The 21,224-nt window shown below is 42.7% G+C and overlaps 1 protein-coding gene across 1 annotated transcript; it reads left to right on the plus strand.

Annotated features, from left to right (window-relative positions):
* The first annotated feature begins 210 nt into the window (after window positions 1–210).
* On the plus strand, window positions 211–18,954 carry LOC139924090 (immunoglobulin-like domain-containing receptor 2). Its single transcript, XM_071915022.2, has 10 exons — window positions 211–312; window positions 3,346–3,735; window positions 6,902–7,021; window positions 10,169–10,225; window positions 12,036–12,182; window positions 12,902–13,069; window positions 13,209–13,337; window positions 13,834–14,182; window positions 14,273–15,017; window positions 17,200–18,954. The coding sequence occupies exons 1-10, from the start codon at window positions 240–242 to the stop codon at window positions 17,233–17,235; spliced, it is 2,214 nt and encodes a 737-aa protein (XP_071771123.2). The 5' UTR covers window positions 211–239; the 3' UTR covers window positions 17,236–18,954.
* The last annotated feature ends 2,270 nt before the right edge of the window (window positions 18,955–21,224 follow it).

A 21,224-nucleotide genomic window follows, 5' to 3' on the forward strand; every position in this document is an offset into this window, starting at 1 on the left:
TTAAATCCAGAGAGGCCTACATTCCTCATTTTACCTCGAACGCATGTTCAGCAATACGGCTTTTATTTTGAAAGTTGTTACCGGAAGTTATATATTTCATTCTATCTGACTTGACACTGGTTCCACTCCTGAAACGCCGCGGTCCCGTTATCTGCAATAGCTTATTCTCTCGGGAAGCGCGGAGCAACGGAGTCCACGGGGATGAGACGAAAGAAGACGATGTAAATCACAGAACTTTCATGAAATTCACCGTTAGGATTTGGAAAATGTTTTTGATGCTGAGGTGGTGGATTATTATTCTTTGCCTGGCAGGTAAGTGATGTTGAAGAGAAAAACAAAACATAATAGTCCACTCTGACTGTGTGTGCGTAACAGGTTGTTAAATCCGAAGGTTTGAGTTTGGAGTCTTACTTTAGGTAGTTTAGACACAAATGGTCGTTTATGATAAAGCTTGCTAGGATGAATTATGCATTTAGAAGCGATAAAAAAAATATATAGTGATATTTTTTCAGGGATATTAACAATTTATTGGTAACAGAGGGCCCGTGAGCCTTCCTGTAGATCAAGGTCCTTTCTACACTGCCAAATCGAGAGATCATCTGCAACCTTTTATGTAGAAAATTAAGCCAAAAAGTATGAAAGTATGCAAGAATGTCAATTTTCTCGGGGTGTATGGCTCTATTGTACGGCCCGGTTATTAGCTGGGCTGTAGCCGACTGTTACATTGTATTCAGTCATGTGTGAGTGATCCGAGGAGAAGCACTGGGGGTTGTGGATTAGGAGGTCTAACTTCAATCGGAGCAGCTCTAACCAGGTCACTCAGTGAAATTAACAGTTTACCACATCATTCAGTTTATAGAGGTGTTTACAAAAGCCCACCAACACCCTCACCAAATGAGAGTAGATTAACATCAACAAATAGGGAGATTTGGATCCTGAACCAATTATGGGCTCATGTTGTGAAGTTTCATCTAATCAGTTATGAGTTGCTTTCAGTAAAATCATTTTTGCCTCCTCAACTAAATTGAACCAAATGTTTACTTGGAGGCACACAAAAATGTCTACTCACAAAACAGCCCCGCCAGAGGAGGGCAATAATCAAGCAGCAATAAATCAATGAATAGTCAACATTTTAAAAATGTTCTGACTCTATTGTCCAGACATGAAAGCAGCCATCTGTACTACATCCAAATATGAATTTCTCCAGAAGTGTATTGAATTTTACTAATAACAACCTCCCCGCAGCCCCAGCAAGCCTTCTCTATGTCCAGTATTACATGTATTCCAGTAACTATCCTTCCCCTCCTCCTGCTTTTGTTTTCTCCTCTGGAGGTGGCTTCCTAGGAAAACTAATAAAGCCTGGATTTCCCTGCAGCCTCTGATCCCGGGAACACCAACTTTATGGGTTTTTTTTTGTTCCAATTCCTAGAATTCAGAATAATGTCGCTTAGGAAATTCATGTTTTAGTCCGCTGGATTCCTCTCTGTCTGCCTGTCTGTCTGTATGACTTTATTCCTCAGGTGCAATGTCTTGTATTGCAAAGGCTCAATCACCGTCTCTCCACAGCACTTTACACGAGCAAGTGGTTTTGTTTTAAAGAACCAAGAAGAAATCCTCTTGCCTTCTCTGAGAACATACCATTGTTTTTGGTTTGGTGTTTGATGTTTTTGATGAAATCTATCAGTTCTATGACAGCAGTCTAGTGTGTTCAATCAGGCACACCCTTAGTAATTGAAAGAAAACAATATTCTTTCAGCAGGCCTGGACTGGATTAAGTGAAGCGACCCCCTCACATCGCTCTCTCCATCCCTGTTCACTGGTCCAGTTCAGAACACAGAGTTCAGCCGCACCTCCCACTGCTTGACCAGAGACACACACGCATGCACGCACACACACACACACACATTCACAGCAGGACACAGATGTTTCAGGGTGTGTGTGCGGGTGTTTTTTCACATGGTCACCTCTCCAGTGTCCAGTGTGTGTTGCGATTGAAGTGCTGAGCTCCAGCTCCTGGTCGTCATGTGACCCAGAGTCCTGCGGCTTCAGAAGCTCCAAAACAACCTCAAGTCAACTCAGCTCACAGTCAGCTTTACCGAGCAGATCTGACTCAAAAAACAAATTCAGTACAGCCTCCTTTCTGCACACTGGTTTTGCCAACTGCACAATGCTTTATTTCAATACAGCAAAAAGGGAAAAAAAAACGGTATTTCTTGGAAGTTTTTATCTTGAAGTATTTTCATCTTTACTCAGCCAGCTAGGTGGAAAGTGGGCATGATTTCATCCAAATTCATAGCTTAACCACTGCCATTCTCTGATGTTAGGCATGTGGGATGAAGGGAGTATTCGATTTGTCAGATATATTTACAGTAAGCAAACAGCAACAGGTGTCACTCCCTCTCTCCTCAGACCTTGACTCAGCATCCAAATCTTTGTAACTGTATGTGTTGCTGTCTGCTGTAGTAGTCAGCAAATCCCCCTAATTACACATTCCTAGTTATTACCGGCACATGCTGTGGCTAGCGGGTCTATCTATGTCCCAACAAAAACAGCTTACAAACTAGAATCCATATCTACACATAGTCTATTGTCTGTTCATCTTACTTAATTTCCATGAATTAACAGAGTATCTTTCATGGTGGCCTCATGCTGCACTAGTAGGCGTAAATATACATTTCTAGCCAATAAAACCATCAGATTTTTTAACACTCCCACCCCTCCACACCCCTCTCATCAAACAAAATTGCCTGTCTCTCCCTGACTCATATTCCATTGGTTTAGACTTTTGAATGATCCCTCACTGCATTTTGTCCCACCTTAAACTTTCCTGTTTCAGTGCGAAATGCATCAAATACAGGGAGTAAAGATGCCATTTCTTGGGGTCTTTAAAGAGGCAAAGTGATAGGTGGCAGGAATGGACCAGGAAGGACCAGAAAAATTGTTAAATGTTGAAATTTATTGAAAATGTTTGATTATGTCTGTACATAGACCCCCCTGCCCCACCAGTATGTAATTAGTGCAGTATGTAATCAGTGTTTCACTAAATGTATCATTAATATACAATCAATAGGTCATTGGTTGGGGCAGCTGTATCAATAGAAATCGTGTTTAGGGCCACCAATGTCAATAGAGGCTTGGGTCCCATAATCATTCTAAATTGTGGCCTACAGCTAGGGGCTTCAGGCAGGGCAGTGTGTGTCAGAGTCCGGCCTGGGTGCACATTTCAATTGAAATGTATTGAACACGCGGGACTCAGAATGTTTTGGGCCCCTGATGGTCTAGGGGCCCCGAGGCATGTGCCCTGCATGGTCACTATATCTCTCTACCTCTCGGTCTCTTCCCCAGGTGTCCTCCCTCCCTGTTGCTCGGCGGTTCAGGTGTTTGTGAGAGACGAGAAGAGGTATGCTGTTCTGTTCCAGTCGGTGGTGCTGCCGTGCCACTACACCAGCGTGTCCACCCAGACCCCCGTGGTGCAGTGGGTCTACAAGTCGTACTGCCGCGACCGCACGCGAGACGCGTTCAGCTTCCCCGACAGCCTGAGTGGGAGCGGAGGCCCGGGCGGCGGGCTGGCGGGAGGAACAGGAGGAGCCGGAGGAGGCTACGACACGGGAATGACGGCGTCCTACCTGGACTGCGCCGACAGCAGCCGGACGGTCCGCACTGTGGCCTCCATCTCCGGTTCCTCGATCACGCTGTCAGAGTACTACAAGAACCGAGACATCTCCATCATCAACAGTAAGAGCACTGCATGGTTGTCTGGCTTTCACTGATGTCTGTGCTGGAGATTCATCTTTTTTTCAAAAGGCAAGCCAGGTCAACACTTCACTGTCCAGTTATAAGCAGGGTTGGGATTTCAATTCACCTGCTTGCCATTGGCAAGTTGAACTGGAGAATCACTGTAGGCCAACAGGGAAGTGATAGCCTGGTGGTTGATCAATTAGTGAGATCTTGTCTAGCTCACAAGGCTGGGTGAGTTCATAGCAGTAAAGCTGCTCAGTTTCATCACACTAACAACATACTGATCCTAACTAGGGATGGGACGATATATATCTCACGATACGATTCAGTACGCGATAAGGGCTTCACGATTCGATACAACCACAACAGGATGTAATAAATAAAAATTCAATGACAACAAAGTATTACTGTGCAGAATTTATCATGTGTATTTCTGAGCCACAAATCTTTCTAGCAATGGCACTGGCTTAATAGAATGTAAACAACAATTTTAAAATGTCATTACAAAGTGCAAATACTACAATTTCGATGGAGAGCTTGTGAAATTGTGATGGGCAAGCCGCCTCATTTGTGATTACTACAGCAGAATAATAATAATAATATCGCAATTCATGTTTCTGCCCCGCGATACATTTTTATAAATTTTTTAATTGCGATATATTGAATTTCAGTATACCGTCCCATCCCTACTACTAACTAATGTGCTTTCTCCTACTGCCAAAGTTGCCTGGCAAGTGTTGGGAAAGAAAGTAGGCATAAATCAATGCATTGTCCACACCTCTCACGCAGATTCCCTCTCCAGCTTCCCCGTCTGTTTTGTCTTAAGTGAAGAAGAGAGATTCTAGTTGAGAGATTAGAGAGATTAGTTGTTTATTAGTTGTTTGCAAACTGTCACAAACTGTACAGCTGGGTGCAGTCTCTGTAATAGCAATCCTGTGAATATCAAGCATTATCTGTTAGCTATAGGAAAATCCTTGCAGCCAATAGGATAGAGAATGTGCTAATGCATTTTTTGTATTATAATAATGAATGTTACAAGTCAGACAAAGCAACAACAGGCATCCTTATAATGGCATCTAATGACATGTAATGATATCCTTATAATGGCTTACTGTGGGTCAAAGCCTACATGAAAATAACCTTGTCTGTAAAAAGGAATATCTATTGTAGTATTATTATGTATTGATATTGTTTATTCCTTTACAAATTGATCATTTGTAACTTTTAACCTGGAAATCAAAGGGATAGCCAGTATATGGATAGACAAATAAACAACATTATGGGCTGTAAGCCAATAAAAAATGGGCTACTGTCAGTTTATGTTGATATGTAGATGACTGAGATCTGTCCTGCTCATAAAACACAGTGTTATTACAAAATATTGCACCAGTATATAGTGAACAACCATGGGAATTCATGCTTATGCAATCCTGTTGTCCCCGCTCCTGCTCTACCACTTGCCTACCATCACATCGATGTCATCCAAGGGACATTAGTGTGTGTGAATGCATGCGTGCGTGCGTGTGTGTTTGTGTGTATGTGGGTGCATGAGTGTGTGTGTGTGTGCATGTAGGAGACAGAAAGGTAGCCTTGTTAGCGGGCCTCAGATTTATGAAGCCCTAACTCTGGGTAAAGAATCAGCCTTGTCTTCACTCGCCAGGCACACGGACAAAAGAGACGGTTTTAATGTTGTCCTCTCCTTCATCCTGACCTCTCACTCCTTCCCTCTGATGTGCTTCAATGTCGTCCTTTTACTTTTGCAATCCAGATCCGTCCACATTCCACCACACACTGCCCCTCTCTGATGTTATTTGATTTAATGTTTTCCCCTTTCACTTTTCCATTTTTTTTCTTTCTCTCTTCCCCTCTCTCCCTCTCCACCTCCTGTCTTATGTGGTGTTCTTGAAACAGGTTTGTGTTCATAGCGAAGTCCAGTTCCTCAGCTGTCACGCTCTAGATTTGTATTCTCTGCTGGGTTGCCTGTTTAGTAACCTACCTGTACTAACCAGACTTATCAGTGCAGCAGTATTGTAGGTGGCCAAAAAAATGAGATGGGATATTGAAAGTTTAGACTATGTAGCATTTAGAGACATTTAGAGACTTATTCCTATTCAGGGTCATGGGGGGGAGGGGGATGGAGCCTATCCCAGCATGCATTGGGCGGAAAACGGACTGTCCAGCTAACACACAGATAGACAAACACACTCATGCAAACATTCACACCTATGGGAAATTTAGAGTCTCCAATCTACCTAACTTGTATGTCTTTGGACGGTGGGAGGAAACCAAAGCAAACCTACATGAACACGCAAACTCCACACAGAGGAGAGAAAGTAGTATTGTATGTTTCAGTGTCCTACATGTACACTAAAGCAGTAGAGGTGTTACTATGTTTGTTGTTACTTTGTCAACATAGTAAAAGAGGACTGATCACTGGTCATTTATTACAGCGCTGCAGTCTGGTCAGCCTGTCTCTCCTCCCCCATTCTTGGCTAACAGGAAAAGGAAGTGAATTATACAACCCATATCCTGTTGGCTGTATTTACATGTCTGACCCCCTTACAATGGAGTCAGAGGCCTAGCATCGTCTACTCTAGTCCATTCCCAGGTGAAGCTATATTTAAGCTTCAACGTCACAAGGAAATGGCATTTTGATGGTGTTGCTTCAGTAATTATTTATATTTCCGCTTGAAGATCTGTGATCTTATTATTGGTTGAAATGTTTATGTACATAAGCTGGTACGCCATGAAGTAGCCACTAAAAATATATTGTTTTCTAGGAAGCAAAATGTAAAAATATGAGAAAATAACTTTTTTTCTTAACTTTTTCGCATTTATTGATGAATGTGTATACATTATATGGAGAATTTGCTAACAAGGTGCAAAAGTCATTTTTCATTTCATTGTGACTTGAAGATGAATGAATACTAAATGATACTAAATCATTCACCTGCACTTGTTTCTTTCTTTATTTCTTTCTTTCTTTCTTTCCTTATTTCTTTCTTTCTTTCTTTCTTTCTTTCTTTCTTTCTTTCTTTCTTTCCTTCTTTCTTTCTTTATTTCCCCATCTGTTCCTCCCCTACTGATAAGCTCCCATATGGGAATAGTGAGGTGTAAAAGGAAACTGCCTTTCATCTCTGCCCTCTTATCATTTCCCATGCAGAAGCAGATCTGCGCTTAGGGGAGGTCCAGTGGGGAGACAGCGGAGTTTACATCTGCAAAGTGGTGATATCTGATGATCTAGAGGGAAAGAATGAAGCCCCAGTGGAGCTGCTGGTGCTTGGTAAGCCGCCGTTCCTTTCCCAACACAACATGAACTGTAAAGGATTTTAGTTGTGAAATTTGAAAATATAATATATAATTCACTGTAGACACACACACACACACACACACACACACACACACACACACACCGATAAACCATTTAAATTTGATTGTTTTAGAGGTTCTTGTTATGTAACATGCCTTTCTTAAGCTGACCTATTCATCACTGACAGTACAATACAGGCTCATTAATGAGCTGATTTATAAGAGTCAGTGGCACTGCTTGGGCATTCTTTTCCTTGCCTAAAGCGTTGCCATAGCAACTGCACTCACTCATATGTGATTGCATACCTCAAAGAATGTAACAGTAGTACAAGTGCTACTGTAGAATAATAACCACTTGTGCGAATGTGGGCCAATCACACTTAAATGCCACTTAAGGCTGCGGTGCTGTGGACATGAGGTAATTTTTTTGTGCGTATATGTGTGTATATGTACAGTATGTGTGTGTATATGTGTGTGTGTGTGCGTGCGTGTACGAATGCTGCGTGTCCCATGTTGTAATAGCATTTGTAACGTGTTGTGTCTTGTGCAGTTACAAGCATTACCATAGCAATGGCTGAGAGGCTGTGCGGCTCTTGGCGCTCTAATTCACTCTGAGGCTGACCTTTGTTTGGCTGGCACTCGGAGACTTATGTACACACACACACACACACACACACACACAGTAAATACTGGACAAAAAGTTTTTATAATTTGCAGGGAGCAGAGAATTGAGTGTATCCCCTTTACAGTATGTCTCATCTTGGTCTAAGGCTAATTAAAGCCTTCATACACTGGTAATAATGGTAATAATAATAATAATAATAATAATAGAGGCCAGTATATGGATAATATCGCTGGCAAATAAAGGTGAAATGATTTTCCTGTATGATTTGACCTTTAAGGCCTTTTCTTTTGAATGAGAGACCCTAAATCCAGCATGGGACAAATATGCTTAGGGAACACAGGCTGAATTTCCTGGTATGGGCGTAGCTAACGTGGCATGTGAGCCACTTGTTGTGTTTCCATAACGACAGTTGGGGCCACGGGAATGGCTCAGGGGCCTTTTGTGTCGAGCGAACGGCTTCACAGAAAGGAAGACGGGGAAGATTTAATGGCGCGGAGGAGGGACAGGAGAGCCCAGTATTACAAGTACAACAGATGGATGGGGCGACGCCGTTTGTTAGACTTGAGTGGTGAGAAAATGAAGGTGCAGTGAGAGACAGTGTGGTGTGGAGAAGGTTCAGAGAGCGTTTTCTCAGGAGAAGCAGTGTATCCTCAGGGTTGGATAGGCTCTGTGTGTGTGTATGTGTGTGTCTGCGAGTGTGTGTGTGTGTGTGTGTGTGTGTTTTATAGAGCTCCATGAGCATATATTTAATAACAACAGGAGTGCCTTCCCTTCACTAGTCATCACTGTGGCGGCAGTGAACACCGCCCCTCCAGATCACTAGAGAGGGTAAAACAAGCAAACCTAAGATATTTGAAAGTAAACCTGGGTGAATCACCAGCCTGCAGGCAAATTCAGTAGTGAGTGGGAATTCCACAAGTGAGCTGCCTTCAACTGCCTGAGTAGGAGGGAGAGAGAAAGACCGACAACTAGATAGATAGATAGATAGATAGATAGATAGATAGATAGATAGATACTACTCATATACGATACAGTGAAAGAGTAGTATTCTCCCAACAATTGACTCAAGTAAATTGGGAATACTACTACTTTCAATATAAATATAAAAATGGTAATTCCTTGACAAGGTCAGAAGTCTCTTTAATGCAAATGTGCAAACGCAAATAATGCAAATACACCGCTCCACACAGTTTCAGTATCTAGTCGTTTGCATTGATGTGATAATTCAGCTGCTTCTCGATATACTTACTAGGTTTCTTTCTGTTTTTAAAGCCAGCAAAGAACACAGTTAGCCTTCCAGAGAGATACAGAGTGAGGTATGTGCACTGTCAGCCTGTGCCAGGCCAAGATAGTCAGGCCTGCTCTCTCTGTTTCTCCAGTACTCCCCACTTTCTCATGTCCCTCAGCACAATCACACTATATAAAACAGCGTCACCTTTTCACCTCTCTCACACCTCCTTCCTTTTTCACTTTTCACAATCGAATGCTTAAACTCACATGCACACATGGACATATGCACCCCAAGACACGCGCTCACATGCACATTCTCGTACCAGCTACGATACACTGCCTATATAGCAGGCTTTACTGAAGTCAATAAAATAGCAGGGGGGTCATCTCATTCAAACATTCAAACATCCGCTGACGTTGCACAGGGCAGTCTCGCCTAAATCAGTGTTTTTAAGATAAAACATGATAGAATTTGAGAGAAGAATGAAAGGCGAAAGACATAGCACAAGCAAGGTGCACGGAAGAAGGGTAGAAAGGACAGGATCATTTTGTAAGGATGTAGGGCATTTCGCTAACGTCACTGGCTCTCGCTTGGATTTATGACGCTCCAATTCTGGATAGTCACCGCTGTCATCATAGCCAGATGAGAGAGAGAGAGAGAGACAGACAGACAGACAGACAGAGAGTTTCAGGAACCAAATGTTTCACTGCAGCTCTTTCGCTGACTCCGGACAAATCTCTGAACTCCAGACTGGAATAAACTCATCTGTGATTTTGCAGCTCTGCATGTAACATTACTCACAGCTCCTGCCTGTTAGTGGCACTCATGTTATCTACTTGACAATGGTTCCTCATGTTCCAGTCTGTCTTCTTACCAGCACAAAGTGAACATATCTTCACAATTACTAATGTGAGAGAAGTCATATGATCAATCTGCTGATCGACAAAGCGGCCCTGATATGGAGACTTTCTGGAACAGGGCCAGAATGCCCTCTGATGCATGCTGCTGTGTTCACCTGCCACCTCTCTCTCTCTCTCTCTCTCTCTCTCTCTCTCTCTCTCTCTCTCTCTCTCTCTCTCTCTCTCTCTTCCTTCTTTCTTCATGCATGCTGCTGCAACAATAACTTTCTTTGAATCAGTCATTCCAATTTATGTCAGCCCCATCCCTTCTCCTCTCCTCTCCTCTCCTCTCCTCTCCTCTCCTCTCCTCTCCTCTCCTCTCCTCTCCTCTCCTCCTCTTGTCACCTATGCTCTGTCTCTCTCCAGGTTTCTCAGGTGTGCCTGAAGATCTCCTGCCAGACTTTGATTTGAAGATTATGCCAGGTAGGGGCATAATGTGTCCTCTCCTCATCTGGCTCCTTCCATTCCAACTAACCCCACCTAACTGCTCTAACACTGTCCAATCAGCTCTCACCTAGCTAGTATCAATATTCACCAATGCAACAGGTGTTTGTGATTCAGCTCGTGTGATGCTCCGACAGAGTGGAGTCTGGAGCCGTTTTAGCCCAATGGAATGATCCACACCCGCCAAATAATGTGCTGGCCAGTACTTCCCGGCTTCCTCTAAGATGAGCCGCGTTGGAAAAACAGCTATTATGGTTATCACAGCTATTTATGGTTGTGGTTAACTTGTCATCACACATCATTTGGACACTACCCCAGAAAACGTAATGATCAAGAGGAAGGGCGTTTTGTTTATGTCATGTCAAATTCCTGTCATCGTGGAGTTTGTGGGAGGAATAAATGAATGGATGAATTGTATGGAAATAGCCCCCTGAGTGACTTGGTATGATTCATTCAGCCAGAATGGTTACTGCATTATCTCTAGCTTATCTCTAGTCTTAGTGTTGCATTAGTACATGTTCTCGTCAACATCTACTCCCACGCTGCTCTGAACTGTGCTGTGTCTACCACAATACTGATGAGTGTGTGTGTGTGTGTGTGTGTGTGTGTGTGTGTGTGTGTATGTGCAGTTCTTGTTTGTGTAGGGGTCATCATGGTTGTGAGTGAGATCACATTACAACCTCATTTGTTGTAACAGCCAAATCTTCGGTCTCTTACATAGCAGCATAAACTGTCCCTTTCCTTCCTGTAGAATAGTCAGGTTTCCTGTGTGTGTGTGTGTGTGTGTGTGTGTGTGTGTGTCCGTGCACGGGTGCGTGCATGTTGTCCTTGGTTTTACATTGTTGAAGATTTACTTATCTGCCTTCTCTTTCCCTTTCCTCCCCTTTGTCCCCATAGACATATAGTTTATCTACTCTACTGGTTGTCTCACTCCTCACTCTAATACTTAATAACTGCATTTACATGTTTGCAATAATCTTAGTCTTATTATTGCCCTTAATCTGATTCTGAGAATATTTTGTTTAAGCAGTTTACATGCACAGTGGAAAAAGAATGTCTAAAGACTATTTTATTTTGATGCAATCAAAAAGTTATTCAATCACCCTGTCATCTAAATGTAATATCAATAATTTCCCTCCTGTCATAATGCTAGATAGTATTTCTGTTGCTCCCATGTGATATTCCCACAAACTATTAAATGCTGAAACTTGAGAGGTATAAAGGCTGAATATAAGCAAAAGAATGTTGTTGTTCACATGAAACACATTAAAGGTTTTGTAACTCACTGAAAGTCAGAAGGGCAGGATTACTAATTAATTACTGATTACATTCTATTCTAAGTAAACAGCCCTCCAATAATGACACTAATAATGCAATACACCACATGTCTTGGATACTCAGATTATGATCCTAATCAAAGTGAAATAATCAAGTTAAGCTGTTGATCCATGTGTATTTTATTCAGATTGGAGTATTGGCATATGGTTACACATGAGTTTTAATGTAACTTCTATTAGGTCTGGAGGTGCTAAAGTCATATTTTGCTCTAGTATGGTAATTTGTATTCAAAAGTGGTCAGGCTCGCATTGTGATTTTAATTCTATGTAGTCTGGATGCAATACAGACAGCTTTAAATAAATACCACCCCAGGATGTGCATGACAGCCATTTCCAGGCCAAGTGTGAATGTGCAGTGATCTGATCTCATAAAATCGGAACAATCTGTTACTATGTTGACCTTTGTGTGTGTGTGTGTGTGTGTGTGTGTGTGTGTGTGTGTGTACTTCCAGAGTGGGTGTTTGTGGCGGCCGTGGCCCTGGGCATTGTGTTGTTCCTGTTGCTGGTGGGAGTGTGTTGGTGCCAGTGCTGCCCTCACTCCTGCTGCTGCTACGTCAGCTGCTGGTGCTGCCCCGACACATGCTGCTGCCCTAGACACTGTGAGTATGAACGCACACACACACACACACACACACACACACACACACACACACACATACACACACACACACACACATTCAAATACTCACACATAACAGATTTATTCCCAATTTATTCCACAATAATAATACTAGCGTAATTTTAGGGTTTTTTTTTCATATCGTCATTAATGCCTATGAAGAGTCTAAACTGACTAATGTATTTGCCACAGTCAGGAGCTACTGCTGTCTGTTCTACTGCAGGTTTGCCTCACTTCACCTCATAGGCTCCTGTTGTTTTCAAAAATACATTAAAAACAGCTTGTTTCATTTTGCCTCTTCACTGCCACCAGAAGTACGTAACAGTGTTCAGTGGAATGGAAAAAGTGAAAATAGTCCCCATTAAATGTGATAATTAGCTGCGTTCAGAAAGTCATGTTAGGAAATGCATCCTGTCAATGCAGCAGCATGTTCTAAAAACTGTTTTTAATGTATTTTTGAAAACAATGGGAGCCTAATAGGAGGTCGGGCAAACCTGCAGTAGAACAGACACTAGTAGCCTCTGACTGTGGCAAATACATCAGTGAGTTTAGGCTCTTCATAGGCATTAATGGTGATAGGAAAAACAAAAAATGACGCCGTTATTATCCTTTATGTTCATATACAGTTCATATTACTTACACTGTATGAATAATGTGTTTCTGAAAAGGCTTAATGTGAATGTGTGTTTCTCTGTCCAGTGTATGAGGCAGGTAAGGGTATAAAGACAGGCACCTCCACCCCTCAGATGGCTGCCTACCCTCCATACTTTGTCTCTGGTGTCCCAACCATGGTTCCCATCGCTCCCCCCTCCCTGGTGGAAAAGATGTCTACTGTCCCCCACTCTGACAGCAGCCTACTGGCAGCAGGTGAGGTCTTGGTGTGCGCTGGTGGGTGAATGATTGTGTCCTTACAATAATAAACCACAAGTAACACACACATTCACGCACACACAAACAAAGACACACAGTTGTTCTCCATGCTGATGGGTTAAGTGTGTGTCTCCAGTGCCAATGCATGGAGTAGGGCTTCCCTACCGCGTGCCCTCGTCTCAGGATCAGGACTCTCTCAGGGTGCTTCAGTATGTAGAGAAACAGCTGGCTCACTTCAACCCTGCCAGGTCCAACAGCCACCAGTGTAAGCTTCATAAATCAGTCCTGTGGCTTTACTCTCAGCATGCTGTCAAGATCTACTATTGCATGCTATTGCAATCAATCCACTTTGCATGCTATACTATCTATATTGTCACTAGTGTCTATTTTTGAGTTAAAATTAAACATGCTCTAGCCTTCAAATGACCTTTTATTCTCTCCTTGAGCTTCAAGTCTTGTCTTGGCATGCCTCTCTGCACTCAAGCATTCTGCATATTCTTTATGAATTTGTTGTAGTTCAGTCTTGACATGTATAGTAGTGTGTGTGCATGCCTACTTACCTGTGAGAGCATGTTTTTGACGTATCTTACTCTACACTTCATATAATCACTTGCAGACCTTGAATGTGACTCTTTCTCCATCATCATTTTCTTCCCCTAAATCCTATTTGTCTGACTCTGCCAAAAGTTAATTTCTCTGTTTGATTGTTTTCTTCTGTGTTCATTCATTCATTCATTCATGTATGGGTGTGACCTATGCAGCCTGTAGCCTATCAGAGCTCAGCTCTCTCCACGAGGGAGACACCGGCTTCCGCCAAACGTACCGGAACGTCCAGAAGAAAGCTCTGCCCGCCATCCCGGACCACGACCCTGCGCCTGAACCCCAGCGCCACCGTGAAACCCGCAGCCCAGAACCGCAGCGTTACCGTGACGACCCTCCATCCCCTCAACGCTACCGTGACAATCTCGATACGGAGCCTCAGCGTTACCGTGACGAGCCCCTTCCTCCGCGCCGTTACAGTGATGACCCCCCCTCCTCCTCCTCTCAGGCGCGCAGGCCCGCCCGCAACCAACACCACCGCAACCAGAGCCAGGAGGACCACCACAACAGGTATGGACACACATGAAGACACACACACACACACACATACAAACATACACACATATGCTCACTATCTCTGCCTCATGTTGTATTTTGTAGGTGGAATCCTCGCTCAGAACATCTGCACAGGAAGACCTTCCGTACGGCTGGCCGGACCGGCTCACTGGAGGAGCTGGAGGAGTTTGCTGCTTCTCATAGGCAGCGGGGGGGCAGAGGGGTGGAGAGAAGGGAAGAAGAAAGCGGGGACTATGAGCTCGAGCTTCTGGAGTTCAGCCGGTACCCTTCCTATCGGGATGGCCCACCACAGCGTTATCACAACGATGAAGACGATCTTGGCGACGACAGTGACCGCGATGATCGTCCCAGACGAGACAAGAGAAATGGACACCACATAAGCCCGCTTTCCTCACCCACAAAGCGAAGGGGCACTTGGGATAGTGACCGCCCCGTCCCACCTCCTCCACGCGTCAGTCCACCCTCCACTTCTTCTCGAGACAAGGACTACGATGGCACGTTCCTTAGCAACCTGTTGGAGCGCAAGGCCAAGCTGCGAGGGGTCGGCCAGGGGAAGAGCGGGGCCCGGGGGGAAGAAGATTCAGACGCGCCCTCAAAGGGCAGCTCGAAAAAGAGCAGCGGTGAATCTAGCCGCCATTGTAGCCGCTCGCCTAGTAATAGGCCTGAGGCGGGGGAAGGAGATTCTCTACCAGCGTACTCAGAGACGGAGCGAAGCAGGACTGACAGGCCCTCGCCACGGCCGCTCGCCACACACACCCGCCCTTCTCAACCTCCTGCCCATTCCCTGCCCAGCCGCAGAGAGGATCCCAGAGACAAGTCCCGGAAAGTGGTGAGTTACCGCTAGAGACATGGGCTGTTGGATTACGTGTAGGCTTAGGATGGTGTATTGGTTATGTTGATTGTAGCTATTTAACACCCTGCCTTGAATATTTTATTCTGCATTAAATTCATAGCTATGGATCCTATAAAATGAGAAGTTTAGATGGGTTTATTTCATCTATAGTATTAGTCAACTTTATTCATCTGAACACCTAACCAAGATGTCATACCTAATCTGAAAAATTATATCAGTTCTGGTTAGATAGGATATTTGTTTTTTCAAACGACAAACAAAAATCAGCAGCTCTGTAGTGTGCCGCCACTAAAAGTGTGACTAAAAAGTGACAGGAATTATATCAGCTAGTGCAGCACAGGTGTGACTGACTCTGCACTACAGTATCAAAAAGCTTTATAGGCCTAAGTGTTGTTGTTGTACCTTTGACAGGTCAGGTTCAGATGCTACCAGAATGAAAACTAGGTAGAATATTCTGTTCTGTATCCAACCAACTTTATAACACTAAATGTCATGCCTGGTTGCCTCCTCCCTGCCACACCTGGGCCAAAATGGTATTCAACACCAAAGACTTGTCATTTGAAGAAAATTAATTCACCAGAGCCAACTCTGTCCATTCTGGCCCTCCAGGAGGGTGTTAGGCAAATCTTCAAATAATGTGAATAAAGTTGAAATGCAATTTGTCCCAGGTTCTACTGTACAGGACCCCAGACCAGCCTCACTCTTTACCCCTCCTGTAGTTAACAGTATAAGTTTCTAATCTACAGACTGGTGGCAGGAGGTACTCGTCCAGCAGCTGTCCTGAAGCCTTCCCTACTGCCACCCTAACTGCACCCTTACTGGCCCCTTTAAAGATACAGCATAGGGCCACTTCAGTTAATAACAGCTCCTCCCTAAGTGCAACAATGGTTAGTGTGGTTGCTGGATTAGTATTTAAGCAGCAAGTATACTTTTACTGCTTTACTCTAGAGCATTAAAATCTATTTTACATCCCCAAGCTAGTCCCCTCAGATGGGAGATAATAATAATACTTACAAAATTAAGTTAAATTAAAATGTATTTATGGAAAGAGAGAAAGAAAGGTTTCCCCGCCTAGTCTAACTCTCTAAAGGGTCTGAGAGGAGTAAGACCAAAAATCTGTTCAAAGGCAATGAAAAAGAGATTTCTCTGAATTCTATGAGTCTCGAGCAAAACTTCCTCCTCTTTGTTCAAAGGCAGTGAAAAAGAGATGCCTCTGAATTTATAGTAGAGTGAATAGTAGTATGAATAGTAGAGGAGTGATTCTCAAGACTTTTTAGACATTTCTTTCTCCCCTCCTTCACATCAAATTCTACAGAATCAACCAATCATCCACGGGTCATCCAATAAAATCAAAAGTAAAATTTTTTTTAACTACAAAATTACTCCTTACTACTTTTTGCAAAGGTTCCCATTGCTGAGCTCTATCAGCAATTCCATTATTGGTGCATCTGGTACCATTCAGCCAACACTCTAAAATTTAGAGAACTCTCCTATCCTCCCTTTCACTGACAGATGTTTTCTGAAGATGACCAATAGTTCCCCCGCATTCAGTTAACACTACAGATGTTTAGAAATATGGTGTTACTCTCGACCCATAACACTAATGACAAATTAACAACCATGATCACAATATTACAACTCTTAATATTGCTTTAACTTCTTCATAGTTACAGTATAACTACACAGTACCTAATACACATTCAATCATAACTGTTTATGATTGCAATGCTAACATTATTGTGTAAAAGTAATGAATAGATCTCTGCCTCCCTCAAGGGAAAATCCATATTTCCCTATAGGTCAGGCTCTTCTTGCTTTACTTCCTGCTTTGCCCCCCTGTAAAAAAAAAAAAGATGCAGAGGTCCCTGATTCCACTGATGGAGGAGGATATAACTCCCCTCTCTCTGTAGCTGGGTCTGGTGGAGGGTTAGGGCCTCACATACAGGCTGAGCTGTGGCAGGTTCATAGCGTCGCTTACGTTCAGGAAGCGAGGCAGCCAAAATGTCCGCCCTTTTGACACTTCACTACCCCTAACACAGTTTGGCTAATGTCTACTGCCTCTTCACTGTCTCACTCCACTAAAGAAGATAATGTTTTCATGATTGCCGACGCTCTCTTCTGTTGCTTTGATCGCTTGTGCTTTTTTTCTTCTCTCCAGAGCACGCTTCTCAGCCGAGACTCTCTCATCGTCTGACTGACTGAAAGCTACAGCGGACGGAGTGTACAGCCATCGGTGACTGTGGGACCTGCATGTCAACCAATAGGATGACAGAATCGCCTTTGAGGATATCCAGAGCGTGGATTACAACAACCGAGGAAGGCACAGCTGACCATGAAAAATATTACATTTTGATTGGAGTGGAAGCAAAGCTGAATCAATGCTGATGAATGAAAGAATGGACAACACACACGCACACACACAAACACACACTTTTACAACACCATCTAGACTGTTACGGAGCTTTCTGTCTGTGACGTCGCTGAATGATGAAGTCATCGCTGCTCGGTTTCTGTCACCAGCTGCCCCGTACAGCTCAGTTAGACTAACACTGAACTAATGTGGGGATACCCGGACTATCCCCTCGCAGCAGAACACGGCCAGTCACCCCTAGACACTTTAGAAAAGGCCCGGTCCAGAGAGACTCCCTTTACGCTCCCAGCACAATGAGCCCATTCATTTCCACTTGGTGAGACAACCACATTAAACAATCATGGTTGTGAAACAGTAGGTGTATGACAACACCATTATTGTAAAGGATCTAGACACTGTACTATAATACACACACTGTGTCGTTCAGTGTATGCCATGCAGTAATGTATCTAGGAAAGGAAATTAAATAGTTAATAAAATTGTTCCATGAAAGCAGTAGGCTAACCGAAAATTACCAAATGCAGATATGATGTTTATCTTAATCTTCATCTTGGATTTAAAGGTGTCAGAGTTGGCACAAAGTCATTATTTTTCTCAAAGGGACTAAAGCCTGACGGAAAGTCGAAAGAGGTTTTTGTACATTTTGGTGGAATTGAACTGCCACTTGCCTTAAAAAGATTTTTGTACTTTGGTATGATTCCTTTTTTTATATGTAAACTCGACCTATTTATGTGTGTGTTGCGTGTGTGATATTGTATGATCGCTGTAATTTGTAAATCATTATGTTTGTCTAAGCACTTGTGTATGACTGTGTATATAAGATCAAGTGTTTTTCTTAGGATTAATAATTGGTAAATAAATTGGTCTTTTCTTGTCTTATCAGTGCTGTGTCAACAACTAAACCAACACTTTTATCTGTTATCTAACACACACGCACACACACACACACACACAGACACACACACTACTGATAACATAATTTGTGGGAACCTGTCAGTCTTATTTCTTATTTTGTCATAAAATTATGTCTTACTTCCACTATGTTGGGTATGCTTGCTTTGAGGCAAGACTTATGTCAATGTATTGATCTGGCTTTGTTCCATCACTGATGGATTGTGTTTTCTGCTCTCTGGTACTTTATGTGTGTGCGTGTGTGTGTGTGCATGTGTGTGTGTGTGAGAGAGAGAGAGAGAGAACAGAGAGATGACTCCTTAGTTTTCTGTTAACGAGACAATGTGTAATTGAGTATGACTCATCACCCACAATGTCTTTGTCCATTGTTGTAATCACAGACTGCCCGTCTTTACTACACAACTGGGTCAACACGATTTCAAAACACACTAACCTCACACACACACAATTCTGTCAAAATGCAGTTCTGCTAGCTCAACAACAGATGTCAGCCTTATAGTTGTTTCATCGACATAATTTGTTATGTAACAGGAACATTTTTGTAATTTCATTTTTTGTAACACTTGCGTCCATTGATGATCTATTTATTAAACTGGCAAGATGCAGTGTAGCTTAATACAGACATTACAACCAGCAGTGCTTATCTTTGCATCTTCTCAGCAAATAAAGTCAGCAGAAACAATGAAAACCAGGTTGTATTTTATTTATTTATTTATTATTTATTTTGAAGCCTGTTTTCAACTCCCCGGGTCCAATAAATCATGACACGCAGGGATGTTTGGATTGGATAATATGCCACTGCAAGAGGAATCCTTTTTAAAACATTCAGTACAGGGAGAAGAAGACTGGCTCTGCTGGGTCCTTTTGTGTGTTTTCATATCTGTGTGTGTGCGTGTGTGTGTGTGTGTGCGTGTGTGTGTGTGTTTCAGAGAGAGAGAGAGAGAGTGTGTGTGTGTGCACGCAGGTTCACGTATGTGCGTGATGGGGAGGAGTTGGCCAAGTGACCGCTCACAGCTGTAGACTATGCCAGGAATGTAGTTGAGCAACTCCCTCCTGGGCTTTGCAGAGGCATCAGCAGGGAAATATGACATCACCATACTGAGGATACAAGTGTGTGTTTTGTGTGTGTGTGTGTGTGTGTGTGTGTGTGAAATAAACCTGTGCAAGGTGGAAGGTATAATGTAGTTCTACTGTATTGTTATTGGATGAGCTGTCGTTTTACATAAGCAAATTTTCCAGTGTTGATTTTTCAGTGACAGTTAATTTGAGTTGACAAGTGTTGAATGGAGTGTTGTTTGTTCATTCATAGCGCTGATGTTGCTCTGGGGCGGCTGTTCAAAACTATCTAAAAGTGTAAAATTAACTTTAATGGGTTTGAACTTGCATAGAGACTGGGATACTGTTGTTGTTTACACTCTCAGAGTTCAATTAAAACTGACTGGTCAAATGTAAGATAGCGCCGGTTTAATCTCCACTTGAACGCAGAGTGAACTGTTTGTGCTTCAGGGTCTCGGCAGAGCGCAGCAGAGGAACAGGAAACAACTGAGCACAAGTAGGAAAAACAGAGTGGTTCTTGGCAGAGTTTCTGGGAGGACAATACAATAGCAGGAAAAATTGCACTGGAGGTCTGTGCTCACAGGTGCAGAGTGGGTGTGTTTAAGGGAGAGAGGGAAAACAATCTTTGGGAATTTGAAGGACGCACCACGTATCTTAGCACACAAATAGACACACACGCTCACACACAAGTTAGTCCCATTCATATCCAGATGACTTATGGCCAAGCCTTTTGTCAAAGAAGCAATGTTTAAAAGCATATATACATTACCAGTCATTTCATTTTAGAATAATAGTAAAGACATCAAAACTATGAAATAACACAAATGGAATTATGCAGTGACCAAAAAAGTGTTGAACAAATCAAAACTATCTTATATTTTAGATTCTTTAATGTAGCCGCCCTTTGCCTTGATGGAAAGACAAAGGCTTTGGAAAGAAATTCATACATAGGCATCAACTTCACTATTTATATTTGTCTAAAAAACAAATTTTAAGCATTTAAGCATAAGCCTTTAGGTCAAAATGGTTTTAAGATAATGAAAAACATAGCACATTCAATCAGGTGTGTCCAAACTTTTGACTGGTAGTGTAGGCATAAATAATATGCAGATAGCAGCCATGTTGTTTAGTTTGAATTGCAGAGAATTCAACGGTTAACTGTCAAACTTATCCATGGCCAGAAATCAGAGCATGCAGAAGCCCACCTCAGATTAAAATAAGTTTAGGCTGACATCTAGTGGTTTTAGCCAGAACAGTCATTGTCACACAGACCCTGAGTGTTAAAAAAAAAAAAAAACATGTTTTCTTAAGTGAAATTGGTGTGGTCTTTTTCAAATATGGAGATGTTCTATTATCACTTTAGGAGGAAGAACTAGAGTTTGTTGTTTTCAATAGCTGCATCTATGCTATAAACTAATGAAGTAATCTAATCATGCATAATTTGCTGGAGAACACAGGCTATTCTGGTTTAAATTGAATCACTGTAACCTCTCCCTTCCAAGTCATGTGTGTCTACATCCTATCTACTACGGTGGGAAATAACTAGTTACAACTATATTAGTTGGATTTTTGAGTAGTACTGCTTACATTTCCAGTATTTAGGTGACACTCTTATCCAGTCCAACATGATGGATAATGACAGAGAGGAGCTCCTGAAGGAGATGAGGAGAATGGAAGAGGCATTGACCAGAGGGGGGAGTGGGGAGGAAGAAGAAGAAGAAGAAGAAGAAGAAGAAGAAGAAGAAGAAGAAGAAGAAGAAGAAGACATCTTTTGTCGCTTCTCTGTGCAGTGGAAGTTGCACAGTGTTAAACAGGGCTCTTTGTTTATCATTCATTCATGTCTT

This window comes from Centroberyx gerrardi, chromosome 1, assembly GCF_048128805.1.
Source record: "Centroberyx gerrardi isolate f3 chromosome 1, fCenGer3.hap1.cur.20231027, whole genome shotgun sequence".
In the NCBI taxonomy this organism is placed as follows: Eukaryota; Metazoa; Chordata; class Actinopteri; order Beryciformes; family Berycidae; genus Centroberyx; species Centroberyx gerrardi.